This window comes from Zootoca vivipara, chromosome 13 (assembly GCF_963506605.1).
Source record: "Zootoca vivipara chromosome 13, rZooViv1.1, whole genome shotgun sequence".
Lineage (NCBI taxonomy): Eukaryota > Metazoa > Chordata > Lepidosauria > Squamata > Lacertidae > Zootoca > Zootoca vivipara.
This window is the reverse complement of record NC_083288.1, coordinates 27202503-27223098: the sequence shown is the minus strand read 5'-3', so window position 1 is coordinate 27223098 and position 20596 is coordinate 27202503. Positions and strand designations below refer to the sequence as shown.

At 44.8% G+C, this 20596-nt stretch overlaps 1 protein-coding gene across 2 annotated transcripts; it reads right to left on the bottom strand.

Moving 5' to 3' along the window:
- Nucleotides 1–2651: 2651 nt before the first annotated feature.
- UBE2M (ubiquitin conjugating enzyme E2 M) lies at nucleotides 2652–20319 on the bottom strand. 2 transcript variants are annotated; one of them, XM_035136061.2, is made up of 6 exons: nucleotides 19693–20307; nucleotides 17716–17810; nucleotides 14889–14927; nucleotides 11636–11739; nucleotides 10848–10911; nucleotides 2652–5098 (listed from the first exon to the last, which is right to left on the bottom strand). In XM_035136061.2, the coding sequence occupies exons 1-6, from the start codon at nucleotides 19799–19801 to the stop codon at nucleotides 4958–4960; spliced, it is 552 nt and encodes a 183-aa protein (XP_034991952.1). In that variant the 5' UTR covers nucleotides 19802–20307; the 3' UTR covers nucleotides 2652–4957. The 2 variants fall into 2 exon arrangements, with proteins under 2 accessions (XP_034991952.1, XP_060137514.1); XM_060281531.1 differs by lacking the exon at nucleotides 2652–5098 and adding an exon at nucleotides 5105–8525 and having other exon boundaries at nucleotides 10739–10911; nucleotides 19693–20319.
- Nucleotides 20320–20596: the final 277 nt, after the last annotated feature.

Here is a 20596-nt window from a genome sequence, read left to right as displayed (position 1 = left end):
GTTAATAGCTTCGAGGCGGGGCAGAGTTAAATGTGGGTTTCTGTGTTTACTCGGAAATCCGGTGTTCAGATAATGAAAAAGCTCGATCTATTGTTCCCTCTCCCGTGTAGACCTCAGAATTGCCTCGTGGAAATGCTCCGGACAAGCGTCTATAGACTGGAGATTGAGAAAGGATCATGTTTTACCGTGCAGAAACGTGCTTTGCAAGGGCTGACTTAAGAGCTGCCCTGCCAAATCAAACAAAGGGTCCCATCCAGTCGAGAACACCATTTCCTACAATGTAGAGCCAGATGTTTATTGGAAGAGCGGGACCTAAATGCATCAGCCCTCCCTTCTGGGACACCCCCCTCCATGTGTCCTAAAGACACAGCACAAAAGGATAGTGGACCAATGACAGTGGAAGGAAAAGGAAGGTGATAAGAAGCTATAAAGACTCCCTTTTGAGATGCAGCTGCAAAAAGCACATAAAAATTTATGGAGCATTATTTTAAACACGGACTGTTGTTTTTAATGTCAGCAATTTGGGCCAGCTTGAAAATAAAAGATGTGTTCCATTATCACGTTTCCTAGTAGCTACTGTATTGAAATTTCAGTGCCAGATAGAGCTGAGCGTACATTTCAGCCCTCAATCCTTTTTCAGGGTTATAGCCTAGGCTAGGGAAACCAATTTTCATAAGCCGTCTTCTCCCCACCCCTCAGCTCCTTTGAACTCATAACCATTTTCAGTCTGCATGGTGCTGTGCATTGGTTATGTCTCGGGTCGTTCCTGTGGGCTAGATTACTGCTTGGAATTATTCAGACACACGACTGCTCACTGGAGAAAAAAGATGCAGCCAAGAATTCTAGCTGCTGACCCCAGGTTCCGTTGGTAGACTCACTACCTCCCAGTCAACAGCCAAGAAAATAGGATGCAAGATTACACTAGCGTCAAAAATGAGACATATCAATTGAAACAAAATCATCACCATCCTAAGGCAAGCTGAGAAATTCAGAGGATCTCGGGTAATCACAAAAGCTTTGTCACATTGAGCTATTGCACAGGCGCACTGCTACACATACAGGTGAAACTCGGAAAATTAGAATATCGTCGAAAAGTGCATTTATTTCAGTAATGCAACTTAAAAGGTGAAACCAATATATGAGATAGATGCACGACATGCAAAGCAAGATATGTCAAGCCTTTATTTGTTGAAATTGTAACTGTCGTTAGGTGGGTCAATTATAAATGGAATGTAATTAATGAAATGTAATAGCGATGTTTATTTTTGTTTTATTGCTGTGGAATTTCCAAAAGAAAACATTTGTAAAAATTAAAAGAAAAATAAAAAAATAGTAAGTTGCATTACTGAAATAAATGCACTTTTCAACAATATTCTAATTTTCCGAGTTTCACCTGTACATAAGAAATCAGCACCACAAAGGATTCAGTTTCTAATGGGCTTATTCTATGCATAGGAAGCACCATGCTGAGTGATGTTTCATTGTGCTATCTAACCTGGTCTAGTGCAGCAGGCAGACCCCAGAGGGTTGCAGTTTCTATTCCATAACTAGCATGTTGTCAGACCTGGTTGGTGGTTCGCTGTTTCCAAAAGTAGCACTTAAAAGCGAGGATCAGAGTCAGCCAGAACTACTGCAGAAAAGGTTTTCCCACTAGCAAAGGCTCTTCAAATATTTACCACCTTTTATTCTGTCTCTACCTTCACATTTCTTGACCATACTCCAACTCCCTACTAATCAGTTTACTGCCACTGCAAACTCACAACCAACCAACAAGGTTTCAGGCTCTTATTTTTATGCAACAAACCAGCATCACCCACCTTGCACTGCCAGTGTTTACTTATTGCAGCAGAGCAGATCACATCCTCTGTGTTAATGTATTCCTAGAAGGCAACCCTGTATTACTTGGAACCACCACAAAGATGGCAACTCTCTCAAACTGAAAAACTAAACTAAGGTCATGGGGAAAGGGAATGATGTCACCAAACAAGGATTAATTAGGGTGAAATTTCAGCTCCTCATTCAATCCCCACAGCAAAGTGGTCACCAAGTCAGGCTTGCTCAGAGGGTCATGATGCTGTGAATGCAGATGTCCAGAAACACATGCAGAGATTTCTACAACAACTGTCCATGTATTAGTGCCTTGGGGGGGGGGGTTGTCAGCCAGAACTGTCTCCAGCAAGATCCTAAGAAACTGAGATCAGCTAGGCAAAAATACAGAACACAAAAAGCCGGCGACCAGCGTGGGGCTATTTTCTCCCCATATCCAAGCAATCACAAACCAGAGTTGACAAACTAGGCTTGATAAATAACTAGGATTTGGTGGGGAGGGCAAGTGGGGTGGAAGAGGGCTAAGCCTGCCCACATATCAGAAAAGTTAGCCTTATCAAGGGATGTGTAAGCTACATGCCCAATCAGTCCAAGGCAGCATGGTCAATGGTCAGGGATCAGAGTTGCCATTTCTGGTATACCACAGCTACTTATCATTCTAGAGCTCTTGCCAATGCACCCAAGATGTTATAACAGTATAAGGCATACAAAGTGCATAAAGATAACTGCTTAGAGCCCACTTGTCATTCTTTCTTTGGGAGAGGGGAGATTTGGGGCCCAAATTTCCAATTCCTGCACAAAATACTCAGGCCATATTCAGTATCAACACTTGGGAGGTGCTTTATAATTGCTGTTCAGACTTTTGATTGACAGGAATAAATAGCACACACCAGGAACATGCAGTTCCTTTACCTGCAAATAAAATTCTCACGTCCTCAATTTCTGAATGAATCAACCGAAGACTGCCAAATGTTTTTATCTTTGGTTGTATTCACCGTAGCACGTTCCTGCTAAAATGTCCCAAGCATACCAGCCACACTTCCAACAGGAGTGGTTCAAGCGAAAAGTAGTGCTTGCAAGTATCCCAATGCAGGAAACAGCACCCAAGAATTCAGAATAACTACCGTACTCCCAAGAATCTCCACAGAAAATATGAGCAGAACTCCCTTTTTACATGCAGATTCCTTCATAATCTTTCACTGAAACCAGCACCATTTTCCCCCTCACACTAGTAGCAAACCAAAAGAGTAGTTACATTGCAACTGAATTTTGCATAGCTGCACCAAAGTAGCTGATCTGAAATTATCATAGCAGAATCAAATCAGAATTCACAACACTCATCCCTAGACTATACTTGGGAAAGTGTTCCCATCTGTAAAATGGAAAGTAGGTAGAACATTATGGTTGCTGTGCAAAATGGTTAACAGCAAAGCAGTTTTAAGTATGTAAACTGCAAATGTATACCTGGGAATAAACCCCACTCAATACAGAAATTGCTTCTGTGTAAATATGCAAAGAATTGTGGTATGTAGACAAATGCAAAGCATGCAAACACTTCTTAGCTGTGCATCATGCAAAAACTGAGGGCCAGATCCAATGCAAGGAGCTTTGAGCACCAACGTCGTTCTGCAAGCAGCAGTGCAAGATGTACCACACAAAGCTTAACTGTTAAGAGTGTTTGCACTAGGAATCACACATCTTTTGTGGGACATTTGGATTTGGCTGCTGTACTTTGCGGAGAGCAAGGCTCTTCCTGGCAGAATGGCTGTTGCCTGAGCAGACTGCCACAAGTAGGCATCGCCCTGAATGTCTAGAACCTCGCTCATGGAGAAAGATCCAACCCTTGATTTGCTTTTAATTTTTGAAGGCGTCCTAACACAGAACTGAACAAAGTCTTCAAAGGAATAAATCAAGGTGGGGAGGTGAAGTTTTCCACAAAAGGTGTTTCTATAGCCCCCCTCTTCAGCACACACATCAACTCTTCTCTCCCCCCCCCTTCCTTCCCTGGATCATCTCGTTTCCAGCAATGCAAGAAACACACAGAATCTGCTTGTCTCAGCGGATGGCACACGGGGGGGCTGAAGAAAACTGCATCCTACACAAGGCGTTCCTATGGACACTGGACTTCACTTTCCCCTCCCCCTCACCAGGGCAGAAGGAAGCAGAACACAAGAGAGAGGCAAGGGGCCAATTGAGTGCGCTAACATTCCCCTTTAATAACCCGACACACTAGAAGTACAGTGGCTTTATTTTGGCCAGGGGCTCGCAGGAGTCACTGGAGAGGCAGAGAGTGTTCATTGGTGGGCAGGCCCTGGTGGACACAGTTGGGAGACAGCGCTGCCCCCCATTACATTTTTTCTACTACTACTATTATTAGCACTGGTTGTTTTGGTTGTGGGTTTTTTATTTTTCCTTAAAAACCAGACACACAAGTGAGTTGATTCTAAAAGGAATATTCCAGGCCTGACCCAGCCTCCCCAGAGCCACGGCGCCTGGGGCAGGATGGAGATGGCTCAACACCCCCTCTCAGCCTCCCAGACTCACCCAGCCCTCGAGAGCCTCCCCTGTGTAATAAATAGTTACGCTCGAAAGCCGTGGTGCCCAGCAAGGGAGGAGGAAAGTAGAGGCAAATGGCCTGCGGATCATGCAGTGCAGTTATACCACACTGCAGGCAGGGGGTACCAGAGCAGAGAGGGAGCCTTCTGTTCTTAGCAGCAAAACCACAGCCCCCAGAAAGGCAGACGGGCATCATCATGGGGTCCCGCACACCCAGCCCCATGGGGCAGTTGGCTACCCCAATGCGGTGGGGCATGGCAGAGAAGCAGCGGTAACCTCACCCCTCGCCCCGCAGCAGCACACAGGGAGAGTGGCGAGAAAGGTACGAGGGTTTAGTGAGGCGACAGCTGCTGGGGCCCCAGGATGGCAGTGGGGGGGGGGGGAGAGAGAGGAAGGCGAGCAGGTGGGGCGAGGAAGCGGGGAAAGGAGGATGGAGGGGGCCTCCTGCCAATTCCTGACTCCTGTGCCCCCCTTGGTGGCTGAAGGCAGCGGTGTTGGCAGAGTCCCTTAGGAGAGCTGGAAGGGAGATGAAGGGGCATGGGGAGGGCAGGTTTGTGCCCGGAGCCGGTCAGTTCTATTTGAGGCAGCGTTCAAAGTAGGTGGAGCCAATGTAGCCGCCCCGCATGGAGCGCTGGACGTTCTGCTCAAACAGGCGTCTGTTGTTCTGGAGGACTTCAGCAGCCTCTTTGTTGAGGGGGTCTTCAGGATTTGGCTCCTGCGAGGAGGGAGGAAAAGCTCTATTATTAAATGCAAAAGAGATTTGCAGCACCTTCAAAGACAAGGACTTGTTTATGGCACAAGCTTTCATGGAGTCCACTTCGTCAGATGCAAGATTAAATGCCAACCCGCATTCCTGTTCTGTTACCAGTTTACAGAGCTGCCTGGGGCTCACTCAACTCTTTCCGCCGCCCATCACAAATCCCCATTTCCATACTGGAGTGCAGATGCCTTACTCATGGTCCAAGGTGAATACCTGATGTTCTAGAGCAGGGGTGGAGAATCCCTTTGAGCAGGCAGGGTGAATCCAAAAGCAGCCATCCCTACGTGGGCCACTTTTAATGGATGGGCAAGTCCATCCAGCTGTCAATCACCAGTCAAATGATATCAGGCTGACCAGTGTTTGCCAGGAAGAAGCAGGGTTTGCACTGAACACTGAATTTGAACTGCACCCAAGTCCCACTGCAAAGAAACAACAGGGAATGTGCTCTAAGCCATGCACTCCCAATTGTTGCTTGTCAGAGGAACTTGCATTTGGCAGTGTTTAAATTCAGAGCTGAATTGGCAGTGATCAGCTCCACTTAGGGACTCCTACTGGGAGCTCCCAAATGGAGCCTATCTCAGCAGAGCTAACTTTCAGTGCTGAATTCAGAAGGCACCAAGCACAAGCCATGCTGGCAATGGAGAAAAGCAGGAGTGCAATCGAAGGTTCCTGGTTGTTCCTTTGCAGACAAGCTTTAGCTACCCAACAGTTAATGCCACTCAACTTCAGGTGGATGTGGCTGAGGAAAAGCAATCTCTGAAGTGGAATTAGGGACCCTGGAGCACCTAGTCCGGCACAGAGGCTAGAGATTCCCCTTGCCTGTTCTAGGAATAACGAGAGGAGCTTCAGGGAATACAGCTGGAGAAGTGAAAGATAAACATTGAAGCTAAGGCACATTTAAGATTGGTGGGCTAAAACAAGAACTGGGAGCATCACCACTTTTAGTATAATTATTCCGACAGAACTGGAACTAGCTAAAAAGGTAGCATTCAACTCTTGCATTGAGGGGCAAGAAGATCAATTGGTTGGCAGATCAATCCAGACCCAAGAGTAGGCCCACCTACAGAGAAAAACCATGCAAGTTTAATAGCAGGGTTTCACTACATGCTCTGCAGCAAGCCAAACACTGTTTGATATCTTATTAACATCATCTGCACACCATTTTCATCAGTGTGGCTGATGCCCAACTTCTCCTGAAGAATCGATTCCATTTCCTCAAGCAATTTCCCTCCAATACGAAGGAAAATGAAGGCATTCCCTAAAACCATGCCTTGGATAAGCAGCTAGAAAAGACACAGCAACAGCCTATTAACAGCTGTTGTATTAACAGCCTATAAGTCAGCATAATCAAGTGGCAAAGCCCTTCCTATGCCACCATTTACAACTTGATCCCACCAACAGCACAAACAGAACCCCGGGTTCTGTCTCTAGTGAATCAAGTGGCCTTCAGTTTCAGTGATGAGAAGAGGCTTCCAACCTATGGGTTTGCATTGCTCCAGGGGCTGAGGTTCTCTTGTTATGATAGCAACCCTCCCCGTCAAACAGAGAGAACATTTGAGGCTATCCTAATGTAGCATCGCCTTCCAGCATCACCTCTTGCACTTAGCAGGGAGGGGAATACAAAAGAAAATGAGTGGGGCAAAGTAAGTCCACAGGGCCTCTGAAAGACTTCATGCAAGGAACTGGGGGGGGGGGGGGATATACATCAGCAAGCCTACAGAAGTAGCAATGATCACAAATGTAGGAACTGATGGCACTTTGCCTCCTGACCTAATGAAAGCACTCGAAGGGATGGTTTCCAGGAGAGGCTTGAATCTGCCTAGAAACAGCCCACACCACCTGAGAGATGCCAGCCTCTCAGCATGAATCTGTCTCCTAGGAGACAGTGTGCTACACCCTCTTCCTCTACACTCTTTGGACACAAGGTCAACCAAGGCTTTTACGGCACATGACCTCAAATGTTCCTCTGCCTCTCACCCTGCCAATGAGAGTTGTAATCGAATAACTGGGTCAGTTTCAGCTTCCCCATTCCCTGGAGCAAAGAAGCTCCAAGCTTATTTGAGGGGGGAAATGGTCACAACTCTCCAATTCAGCTCCAAAAGCACAGAAAAGACCAAAAAGCATGGCACGTCTGGGTCTGGAGTTATGAGACATTATGGTGTATCATTTGCTTTCTGAAAACTATGCTGGGGGGGGGGCATGACAACAAGATCTACAGTTGTCAGAAGGGATGAGAGGCACAACCCAGAGGAACAGTAGCGCCAGCTGTATTGCGGTCCACGCAAATCAGGCTGTATAAAAAATGCCTTAAAACAGCAAAAACATTTAAAATCAGTTTTTAAAAAGTTTTATTAAGCACCCCTTTAAAATAACCTGATTTTTCAGAATACAATAGAATAAATAAATATTGATGTAATACAAACAGGTCTTTTAAAGCTGAATCCCAGATTAAAAGCAATGAATTAAAGCTTAATTTTCTATGTAAAAGTATAATCCAAGAGCAAAAAATGTGGGTAACTTGCAGACCAGCATTACAGGCATCATTGCTTCTGGAATGTATTTATTGTATGCACGGTGAGTATTTAGACTTTCTGCCCAGTAACTACCACCCTTTGCATACGAAATGTTGGTGGTACTTGGTCACCAGGGAAGTCATTTGTGTGTCCTTACACATGTATGGAAAGCTAAACAAAACTACTTAATTTTACGAACTGTCCCTGATTTAAGGAGAGACTGAAATTCTGTGTATACTTACCTAGGAGAAAACCCCATTAACATAGCGAGACTTGAATTTTAGTAAACATGCACAAGACTGCACTAATAGATTTTGTAGTGGAAAATGCATCAGGGGGTGGATGACGAGAGCTTTCCAGATTATACTCCTGGGGCTTCATCTTATTACAAACAGGTATGTTTTCACTGTTACAACCACATATTAGTATGCATAACTGTTTAGGAAATAAATGTATTAGGAAGCTAAAACAACATTTTAGTCAGTGCCCTTCAACCATGGGCTCCCAGATGTTACTGGACAACAACTCTTATTTCTCATCATTGGCGAAAATGGTTGGGGAATATGGGAGTTGCAGTTCACTGGCATCTAATGACACAAGGATGGAGAACACTGGTTTACGTCAATCTACCCTGGATCAGAGGCTGTCAGAGCAAGGCCTCCTAACACTTCTTTGCCAAAACTGTCAAGTACACTGCTGTACAAAGGCAAAACCCCATCTCAAGCTATTCCTGCAGGCTGACAGACAGCACAATACACACATCCTGCCCAAGCACAACTATATAAAGCCAAAACTGCCTTTACTTTATGCACACCCTGTCTCACACTAACACCCACAAAATCATCAAGCCAGAGCTGCATTTCTTCTACCTTCTTTTTTTTATAATATTTTTTATTAATTTTTTATGAAAACAAAACATACAAAACATACAAAATAAATTCTGTCCCTTCATTTTCCCTCCACCCACAAGACCACTTCTGCCACCAGTGATACCCATGGACATTGGGAAACAAAGGGGTCCATTTTAAGCTGGGTTTGACCTCCCCCCTCCCTCCTCCCCCCTCATCCCCCCCCTGCCACTAAGAGGACAGAGGCGGAGGATCTCTGGGGTTTGGCTTATCCCTCAGCTAATTCTTCAATGTAACACTTTACTAAAAAAAGAGAAAAAAAGAAAAAAGAAAAAACATAGAAAAGAAAAACGAAAAGAAAAAAAGGAAAATATTAGTTAAATTCCCAATTCTTATTATCTTAACATTATAATTGTGACTTCCTCGATACTCTTCCTCCTGGTTTTCCTGACATTCTCTAGTTAATTATGGCGGGTTTTCTATTCCAATTCAAAATCTTATTCTTATAATATTGACTTAATCCTCCTCCTTTTCCATGCTGCCCTCCCACAGGCCCCCTCCTGCCACAAGAGGAACCCGCAGGGCACAGCACTTCCAAGGTTCCATTATTGTGTCTGGGTTTCCTTCCACCCCCTCCTCACCCCTCTGAGCACCCCCTGCCACTGGGTGCCTCCGAGTAAAGAGAGGAGGATAGGCAGCTCTCTGCCCAGACACCTATCTGAACTCACAAAAATTAATATTAACCTAAAAATTCTTTCCTCAGCCATTCTTCTAACTCCCTCCAGAAAACACAGTTTTGTTTTGTTTTTAACTATCATATCTCTAATCTAAAACTTAACCCTATACTTTATCACACACTCCTTCCCCTCTCCCCAAGTCTTTTCCCCCAATTGGATCAGCATTTCCGTTAACAAGCCAAGATTTCGAAAACCGCCGTTCAAAAGCAAAAAAAACCCTTTTAACTAAAATTTTCACCCCACACCAGTTCTTTCCCAATTCCATCTCCAGGCCTTTGTCCCCCCCCCCTGCCCCTGTCCTTCCCATCCCTCAATAACACCACTCCACATTTTAGCCCCTCCAGGGTCTTCAATTCCATTGATCTTCCTATCCCTTTGCTTCTCATTTTCTTGCTTTTCTTGTTTTTCTTCCTTTTGAAATCCATGCTTTGCTTCATCCCAAACATATTTTTTGTAGTCCAAGTCACCTTCAAGATTCTCATCAGGTTGTTTCTCCTCACACACAGTCTCAAAATCAACAGTCTCAAATTCCAAATTATCCTCTAAATCCTGAACTTGGACTTCAGCTTCTACTGATGATAAATTGGGATGTTGCCGTTCCTTGTAAATGTCCTCCCATGTTTGTAGGTAGTTCAGCACAGCCTCCTGGAAGGCTCGAGAATACTTTGTTTTCATACTTCTCTTAACCGCAGACAAACAGGAGATAGGGAGCAAAGGGTGCTGGAAAATTCCTTCCTGTTAGACGATCGGCTCCATCTTGGCTGATCTTTTCCTTTGTCTTTAACTCAATCACAAATCCATTCTTAATTCCAATTTAAATAGTTCTACCTCATTTTCAGTCAATTTTTACTGTTCACAGCAATGCAATAAGTCCACCCGGTCTTTTGACAGTTTGACAGCTTTTGACAGCTGTCAAAGCGCTCTTCCCCTTAACAATGCTGTACCTCAAGGGGTGCCGGACTCCGGAGCTGAGAAGGTTCGGAAAAGTCTTTCTTTCTCTCGGGTCCACCGACCCTGAAACTTTTTCCTCTTTCGGCTTGAGTTTATTTAAAACGCCTCCCAATTTGCCATTAGGAAGAGATCGACTTCCGTTTCTTTAAAATCTCTCCTATTTTTCCAATTGATGTTTTTAAAGTCCAAATAAGAATTTCACTTACTTTATGGAAATCTTTTATTTTCTTTGGAAGAATCCGCCGCTTGCCGGGTCAGGACTCGGAGCTTCGCTTCTTGGAGGTAAGATGTTGCCCAAAATGGCTCCCGCGGTTCCACCCCGCTGGCTCTCGATCGCTCTACTGAGCTCTCGGGCAGCGGGGGATCCGCGAAACGGAGCAGCCGCTGGGCGCGTGAGTCACCGGGACTCTCTACCCGGTGTTTTTACGGGGAGTCCGCTCGCTCTGCGGACTTCCCCCCCCCTCCGCGAGGCCAGGGACTTCGGCGTGCGAAGTCCCTGCGTCCTTCTTCTCCGGCGCGACGGACCGGAAGTCGCATTTCTTCTACCTTCTGTGCCATGTGTCTCCCATTCCTACACCCACACTTTTTGCTCAGGCCCAAGTGAGGAAAGACTTCCCCCCCTGCATTTTCTACTTTCAACTTCACATATACTCACCAAGAAGAGATACTGCAGGCCATAAATTATAGAGTTTATTGTTAGTACAGGCTTCCAGTCCTCTCTGTGTGAGAGAGAAAAAAAAGTGAGTGTAGGGAAAGAAAAACCTCCCAAAAGGAGTGGTAACAGCAGAACGAAATGTAGGGTAGGATTCAGGATTTTATTTTATTTTATTTTTGTATTTTATCTTAACTCAAGTCACATTGAGATGTTTTTTGTATAAGGCAAACAACAAATGTCATAAATAAAAAGATCACTGTGTGATCTTAGAGCCACACTGCACCAAACGGGTTGAAGAAACAATTTCCCTAAGGACCAGGATATTATGTTTAAAATCTTAATGCTTTCTTGGCCGTGGGAATGCTACAGAGAGCATTCCCACGGCCAAGAAATCTATTACCGAAACACATTTGAATAAAATTCTTAAACCCCATTAAAAATAGCCCAAGGACAGGCCTCAGTACTGTCAAGCTGGTTCCGAACTTTTACTCTCCTTGGGACTCATTTGTTTGTTCACATCATTGCAGTTCTATCAAAGTCCAGCAAATCAACTGGTTATTATTATTATGGCAAAAGCAAGGAATGTTACTGATGACCCAAAATGAAAATGTTTTCATATCCAATTGAAAAATAAGTTAGGGTAATCAACAGGGAGACATAGTGACGTGATGATGCTTGGCATATGTGGTTACTTTATAATTTTGGAGAAATTCACCGACAGCTGCAGAAAAACAATATATAGAAGCAAATGGAATATAGGGCTTAGGACAGCAGAGCAGCCTCTGTACCTGAGGATATTTAGGCAGACATTGCCTTCTAGGTCTATGTTGGGATGATACACCATGGTCTCACACTTCACCTTGGGTGGGTCATGTGGGTATCCTTGCCCCACCTGCAAATAAAATACAAGAAAAATAAGAGCTGTTGGCCTCCTTGGGTTCATTATAAGACATTCCAAAATGCATAGCAAAACATACCAGTCACAAAATCCTGGACACATATAAGGCATACCTAGCAGATCAACTTTTCTTGTACCAACAAACTAATTTCCTGACATGGTATCTTATCTTCATACACTCTAGGTTTTGCAACTTGTTTGCCCTAGGTCACAGGGTATGGAACCTGCAAGACTCCTTTTCTTGTTAAGACTACAACTCCCATCAAACCTAGCCAGAATGCCCAATGGTGAGGAACAATGGGAAGTGTAGTCCACCTCTCTAGGCAGTTTGTCCCAAAAACATGCAAATACAGTCGTACCCTGGAAGTCGAACAGAATCCATTCCGGAAGGCCGTTGAACTTCCAAAACATTTGGAAACCAAAGTGCAGCTTCTGATGGGCTGCAGGAAGCTCTGTGGGAGCCCCGTCAGAAATTCGGTTTCCAAAAATAGTTCGCAAACCGGAACACTCATTTCCGGGTTTGCGGTATTCAGGAGTCTAAATGTTCGAGAACTAAGCTGTTTGAAAACCAAGGTATGACTGTAATCAAGCACTTGATTGAAGCACTTAATGCACCATATTCTATTAGAAATCTCTGGCATCTCTTATTCATGTGTGCAGTGCAACGCTGGTCCCAGAAGCAAACAGGTGCTTCTATAGACCTCAGAATGCCTTTCAGATAGTAATTGTGTATATTTATTTTGTCAATTGCCTGGGGAATATGACTCAAGGTTCGTATAAATAAACACTTTTAAATAAATAAAAACAAGGAAACTGCTGTGACTGAGTTGCTGAAACAGTGAGATCCAGATCTTTGTGAGTGGAGACACTGGGAGGCTCCAACAGAAAAGGTTAAGGGAAGAAGCCCAACACACTCTCTAGATACAGGAATCTATGTCTGTTTCAAATTAGGTTGAGAGAAATGCTTCCAATATCTTCAGGAAAGACACGAGCTTTAAAATCAAATTTGATAGCTTGATAGAAGAAGGCACCACCTTGGTGACAGATTTTATTGTGCCTTAAGCTTCAAGAACCAATGGAGAATATGTTGGAGAATATGTATGGAGAATATGTTGTTGGGACATGGATTGGGGAGACCCAGGAACAATCCCTCAATCAATCAAGCAGCTCTGTGGGTGCCTTATGATGAGTAACCAGCACCCAGCCAGGCCTATCCCACATGGCTGTTAAAATAATCAAACAGCAGGTGAGGGAGAAAGAAGAACCATGCATAACACCCTGAAGGGTGGGATAAAAATATAATTACGGCCATATGCATTAAGCCCAACTGACAAAGGAAGGGAAATCTTGGGGCCCACTCACAATTACGAACACCCTCACTACATTTCTAGAAACTTTCCAGGGTTGTCACCTCCCCCCTCTAGTCAAGAAAGATGAATGATTAGCAGAAAACCCCTTCACCATGGCTGGCAGCCCCTTTCCTAACTCCTCTACATCCTCATCAGAATTCCTAATTTCTACTGACAGCTCTGGCTCATTGGGCAAGTTCTCAGTACATTTTAAGAATTGCCAAGACAGCGCAGAGGCCTAAACAGCACAGTTTCTTTCCTCTTTCACCTCCAAGTTCAAAACAAGCCAGGTTCTTTGCCAAGCTACACACCCAACATTTTTCTTCATTTGCATCATTTAGCCCAGCTGCTGCTGGGCTTTCACAGAAATGGCCCTGACATGGAGAGAAAAGATCCACCTTGAGCACTTTTTACTGGTAATGCAGGGTTAAAAAAAATAAAACTTCTAACAAAATAAATAAATAAATAAATGGAGAGGGTCGGAGCTGTACAGGAAACATTTCAGCTACCCTTTTGTTTTGATTCATTAGTAGCCTGTGTTCTCACTGATCTTCTCAGAACTAGGTGTTTTTTAAAAGTGAAAAGGAAAGTTTAAATGAACGCAAAGATTGCAGGGATGCCAGGTTCTGAGCCATGGAATGTGCACCCCAGATAGATTAACTCAAGACTAATGGGTGCTATGAGATACCCCAATTTGGAAGCAGGTTTGTTTTAAAGTGAGAAGAACTTCCTAGATCACTTTTTTGAAAAATCTGGTTTCTAAACCTCATGTTTCAAGGGGCAGGGAAGTTTGAAAACACAAAACAATGTTTACTAGATTATCAGAACCGGGGCAGCCTTTCCCTTCTGTTTTCAGATCGCAACTTCCATCCACCCCAGCCAGCATGGCCAATGGTCAGGGATGATGCAAGCTGTAGTCCAAAACATTTGATGGGCAACAGGCAGAACAAGAGAATTCCCACAAGGGCTCCTCACTCCAGCCCATTCCTTGGCTAAAGTCACTTCAAACTCTAAAAAAAATAATATAAAATAAAATTTGGTAAAAGCAACAACAACAACAACAACAAAAGCAGCCCAAATCCTAAACAATGCATGTAGCTGCAGAATTTATTCTACACAAAGCAGAATTTCTTCAGTTTATAAATCATTCAGCAACCATGTCTTCAAGCACACACCACCCCCAGTTCTGAGGTTCTTACATCAGGCAACAGGCCATTTAGGACATGCCTTCAATCTCTCCCAAATCATTCTCCCTTGATTGTTGTTTTTTGGGGGGTGTTTTTTAATTTTAAAAAAGGTCTCTCTTTCCCATCAAGTTGTTTTCCCTGAACCAGGCAGCTTTGAGGCAGAAAAACAAGGACAAACCCAGTCCTGTTGCCCCACCCCATTCCCAGTCATGCTTGGATCTACGTTCATAAAATCGACCACAGGGTTCTACGTGTGCCCAAGAAAGCTCAGGTACTCCCAGAAGTAAAGTCAGATTTGGGGGTTGGGGATACACCCAAAGAAGCACACAATCACATTGTACCGCACAATGAACCAATCTATTACTTCCTCTCCTTTCCTGCCCCCTCTGCCCCAATTATTGGTACTTTTACTCATCCTCATGGCTGTTGACACAATATATAGCCTCTTATAACTAGCCCAAGTAAAAAAGGGTGACTAAAACGCAGTGAAAAGCAGGCAGATTGATTGTGTGCCAAGACAAACTCCTACAACAAAACATATACCTCCACCACACCACCCCGTTAAAAGCCTGGGGCTTGGACAAGAGAAAACAGGGAGGTTACTTACTTTAAAACTGAAAACGAATTTCCCACCTTTATAGAAGCCCTGCAAGGCAAAAATTTAGACATTTTAAGCAACTTTGGCTCCATATAAAAGAGAACAAGATTCACCTTTTCGGGTGGGGGAAGGCAAGTTGATGATAAAACATTTTAATCAACTCTAGAATCCCTCATCCAAACAGTCAAAATTGAAGGTGTACAGCATGGTGATTAACGCTTCATAAATCTCTGCACTTTTGCATACCCAGTATTCTGGATGTACAGCTAATTTTCCCAAACCAGAAAACAAAATGGGGAACTAGTTGGGAAAACAGGCGTGGATGGAAATTCTGATGTGCTAAAATGTGTTTAAGTGCACACAGAGGCTCAGAAGTGAGACTTTGAACCATAGTGGAAGGCCTGTGTTTAGCAGAGGTGCTTTTTCTCTATTTTCCACCATCTACCAACACTTATCAGTATCCTTGACTGCAAAAAACCCCTTTGTCTGAAAATGCAAACAAAGATTCTCAGGTTTTTAAGTTGAGGCTTTCAGTAATGGCCAGAACCAATCATCACAGATTACTACTTATTGTGCCACCCCAGCAGGACTCCAACTTTCAGTGCTTGCTTCAGATGGTGGAAGGCAACAGTGAATGGTGACTCAAGGGCCCAGTTTTTGAAACAGTAAATATACACAAGGCATCTTCCCCCTGTAATTTCCACGAAAACATGAAAACCGAATGTGCGCCTATGTGACACCCACTCTGAGGAACCCCAGGCTGTGTTCATTTGCCATATCACCAAGAGGAAAAGGTACATTCATAAAGAAGTTTTCTGAAATGAAGTGCTAGCAACAGCTATCTCAAATTAAGAATCAAGCCAAAGATGTTCCGTGTACCAAGTTTATCATATCAGCCAATACAGTGGTACCTCGACTTATGAAGGCGATCTGTTCCGCGGCACTCTTCGGAAGTCAAAGCGTCCATTTTGTGCACGTGCAAAGCGCGATTTTGTGCTTTGCGCAGACCACATGCACAGAACGCGCACTTCCGGGTTAGAGGACTTCGGAAGTTGAAACCTTCAAAAGTCGAGGCACTCATAAGTCGAGGTACCACTGTACTTGAAATCTGCGCAAATCAAATGCCAGATTTGATGGTCTGTGCCCAAAGTCAGTTACACATAATTAATCTCCTTCTTTCATCTCACAGCTCACACTTTAACACGCTACATACAGGGTTACAATGCCAAACACACAGGTAGAGAAAAACACCAGTGTCTTAAGGTTTAGTACACCTGTGCTCAAATCAACCACTGCCCAAGATAAGAGAGAACTGCAGCCAGAGTATGTGTATGTAGTTGAAATTGCAAGCAGTACTGCCTGAAAAAAATGCTCATATGAACATGCTAAGGAATAGAAGGGAATATGGCCAATTAGTTCTGGTTGCATGGAATTAGCTAAACCAGGAGAGTCTGCACACTTCTTGAGAAGAGCAAAGGCCTAGGCCAGGAAAATAAAGATGCACTGTAATTCATCTTGATCATTTGAATAACACACATATGAAGTGTATAAAACATGCTGAACTCCCCTTTAGGGACAACATGCCAAGGCAGATAAAGAATAAGCACTACAAAATGCTACCGTATGGTTAATCTTACCTCTCGTGCTGATAAAATATATATTGCACTAATATGGCTGTATTAAAACATTTTATCCTTTCTTTTTGGCCTAGCAGATCTCCAAGGTGGCTCAATGTGAAAAATTAAACAATCAAAACACACAATCAACTACAAGACAGGAAAAACAAGGTAACAAACAACAAATTAAATAAGCAGTAGGAACGTAAGTAATTCCTTGCAGACATTAACAAATATAACAGGCTTCTAGAGATCTTGGCTTTAAATCTGCAAAGGGGCAGAGAAGGAACCTTCCCACAGGGTAGAGGTGGCTAACCTGTGGCCTTTCAGAAGTTGTCAGACTACAACTTCCATCATCCCTGGCCACAATGATGGAAGTATTAATCCATCACCTGCCGGAGAACCATAGGATAATCACCCCTGCTAGAGAGAGCATTCCCACGGCCAAGACTCTTCTGGATCCTAGACAGCATAGGGATCCTGGACGGTGCTTCTGAAAAAGATCTTTTAAAATGTGGGTAGCTTCATGTGATATTGTTGGACTTTTGTATTCTGGATCAAGGAAGCTAACTTATGGCTCCAAAAATTTTAAGATGTCAAAGTGCAATAAATAAAATAAAATACCCACTTACTTGGCATGCATTTTGTACCTGATATTTTAAGTTTGGGGAACATCTCAATTATTTTACCTAGAAGCAACAAGCTGGTAGGCACAGAGGCTGGGCAGGTAGATTACAGCCTCCATGATACGGAATGAGGATAATAGGTATAGGTAAGAAAGAGGTCAAGATAGATTTAAAAATAGGAAACATAACAGAATTCTATGGGAGAGGGAAGGATAGAGCATCCCTGATCACTGGTGTCACTTAAGACACAGTCCTTAAGCAATTCAAAATGCCACTACTGTACAGCCCCGACTAGTAACATTTTTAAAAAGTAGAAAAATCTCAGAAATCTAAAGTTCTACAATTGATTCCTTGCACAGGTTTCTTACACAGGCAGAATAAAAGAAAAACAGCCAGATCTGTCAACCTCACGATGGTGGATATCATCCCCTGTCAACTGATGCAAGATTCCTCCCTGCTTTAGTTGTACCATAGAATTGTGCTATTATGCAATGGAGTTTCCTGGCACACCCACCAGGCCTTTCTATGGTGACAAATAGAATGGCAAGCCCCATCAGAGTGTCTGGCTACATGACTCCTCTCCCTACCACTTACCTCATCAGGGCAGATAACTAGCTTGAAGTTGAGGAGGTCATCCTGGTCTGAAAAGTCTATTTCGCATGTTTTCGGCAAATTCAATTCATTAATATCTGGGAGGAAAAGCAGAAGTGGTCAGTTGCAGGGACAGATTACTTCGTGAGACTGGTGATCAGGCCAAAACCAAAATAAACCTCCCACTTTTTAAATCAAAATCTATCCCTATCCCCCTTTTCCCCCCAGTGGCCGTGTAAGCTTTGTGATTTGCTGAAATGAGGTGTCATTTCATTTTTTAAAAAATTAGAAAAAGAGGACACAGAAATACCATCAGCTCCCTGGTCACAAGGCAGAAACCAAAAGGAAATGCTTCCTTCTGGATAAAAGTCCATGCTAGCATGTTGGAAATATGGCAGCGTTTCTCAACCACTGTTCCGCGGCACACGCTGGCTGGTGTGCCGCGATGTGCGGCGACGAGAAGGGCGATTTGCATTGTCACGTGCCTGGCGGCCGCCAATATACGACACTGACCCGCCGGAAAGCGATATTTCTCCTCCTCTTTCCCAAAGCTCAGTGCAAACGAGCCTGGCGGCCGCCAAAACACTAACCCGCCAGAAAGCAATATTTGGCAAGTGTTTCTTACAGTCATAATTATAATATAGGGCGGCACAGAGTTAAATTTTTTAACTTTTTAAATGGTGGTGTGCCTCGTGATTTTTTTCACGGAACAAGTGTGCCGTGGCCCAAAAAAGGTTGAGAAACACTGATCTATGGAATCGTACACAAAAATTAAAAAGAGTGACGGGTGTGTATATACAAGAGCTGGCAACTTCCTATGAGTAATCAAACAAGGAAGGGGAACTGAAGATTTGTTTCATTTCACATTCTAAGACAAAACAGGGGAAAGAGCTTATTTTAAGAACTAGATACTAAGTTCTCTGTTAAATGGGGCCCAAGGAGAATGAGGTTCAAATTCTTGCTCAGCCATTAAGCTCTCTAAAGATGGCCTCTCTTAGTCTATTTGAAGTCATATGTTTGCCATAGGGGTAAAAATGTGAAGACACAATGGGTGCCACCCTGAGTTCCCTGGAGAAAGACAGAAGAAAAAACAGTAATAAATAAGTAAATATATAGTCTGAGCAAGGGCGCAGCCCCAGGACTCAAACGAACACGAGACCACCTTGGGCATGAGAGAGTGCTTTGGCGTCATCAGCCAAAGAGGCACTGCTCATCCAACACTTCCTCAGGCTTAGTTACAGGTAGGTAGCCGTGTTGGTCTGACGTAGTCAAAACAAAAAATAAAAAAATTACTTCCAGTAGCACCTTGGAGACCAACTAAGTTTGTCATAGGTATGAGCTTTCGTGTGCATGCACACATCTTCAGATACGTGCATGCACACGAAAGCTCATACCTATGACAAACTTAGTTGGTCTCTAAGGTGCTACTGGAAGGAATTTTTTATTTTTTGTTTCCTCAGGCTTGAATTTCAGAATTCCAACCGGGAGTATGTACCCCAACATCTCTTACCCACAGTCACTTAAGATAGTGGGCACTCTCCAGTTACAAGTTTCACCTCTGCCACTCCCTTAGGCAGCATTTATGGTAGTCTGCACAGTGGGGGTACAGATGCTCTAAAAATAACAATAAAGAGGCAGTATTTGGAAAGCCCACCCAGCTCTACAACACTAGTCATACTGGCCTACTAACAAAGCAAGTGAGCACTCTTTATCAGCAGTGCATAAACTATTTTAGCTTCTTCTCCTCCCCCCCCCCCAATTGCAAGCCCCTCATATCCCCAGGAGGGGCATCGTCCTCTTAAAACATTATTCTCACATGCTGTGTGCACAAAACATTATTCTCACTTGCTGTGTGAACAGAGGCCACGTAGTAGGACTGATCTACAGCCCAGAGTGCCTATTATTATGTGTGTTTGTGTGATGGGGAAGGCAAGGTACTTCCCCACCGCCTTTCCTTCCTTCCTTTTCCCCCTCCCCAACCTTTCTGGATGCGGAGCTGCGCGGCGGAGGCTTTCTTGCTGGAGCCCTTGGTGCCGCCGGCCGATTCCTCCTCCTTCTTCTGCTGCTTTAACGAGAAAAGCTTGATCATCCTGACTGGCTGGCTGGCGGCGGCGGCGTAGGGATGGCAGGCTGGTCTCTCGCCCTTCCGGCCGGGGCTTCTCCCACCCGGCTACCGAGGCCCGGCCTGGCCCGTCTTGTGGGGGGTGAGAGGGAGGACGGGGGGGAGGAGAAAGAGGGGGAAAGAGGGAAGAGGGGGGCGCCGGCGGCGGAGGAAGCGACTCCCGAGGCCTGGCCTGGTCTGGCCCGGAGTGGCCCGCCGGGGTCGGCCGAGAGGGACGGGGCGGCCGGGGCGGGGATGGAGGGAGGGGAGAGAGGGAGGGAGCGGGGCAGGGAGAGGAGAAAGAGCGAGGGGGAGAAAAGAGAGAGAGGAGAGAAAGAGAAGGAAGGAGCGAAGGGGCCAAGAAACTGGGGCCGCCCCGCCTCAGAGCGCCGCCGCTTTTCCCTACTGCGGGCTCTGTTCGTGCGTGAGTGTGTGAGTGTGTCGGACGGCAACGGACAGCCCCCTTCGGCCCTTCCCGGAAGACTGTCGGCAACTTCCGCCTCACGCCCTCGAGCTCCGCCCGCCGTCTCTCCGGAAGCACTCGGGTCCTCCCGACGCTCGCTGGAAGCTCTCGGAACTCTCCGGAGCGGCCCTCGGTGATTTCCGGCTCCTCCTTTTTCTTCTCTTTACACGGCTCAGGGTAGTGGGCGGGGGGGGGAAAGGCCCCGCCCCAATCCCAATGAGCCAGGGGGGTGACGAAACGGCGTGGGACACGTTCGGCTCCCAGTTGAACGCGGGGATATTGCTGGATAGTGCGAAGAAACGCCGCTGCCGAGACACTGT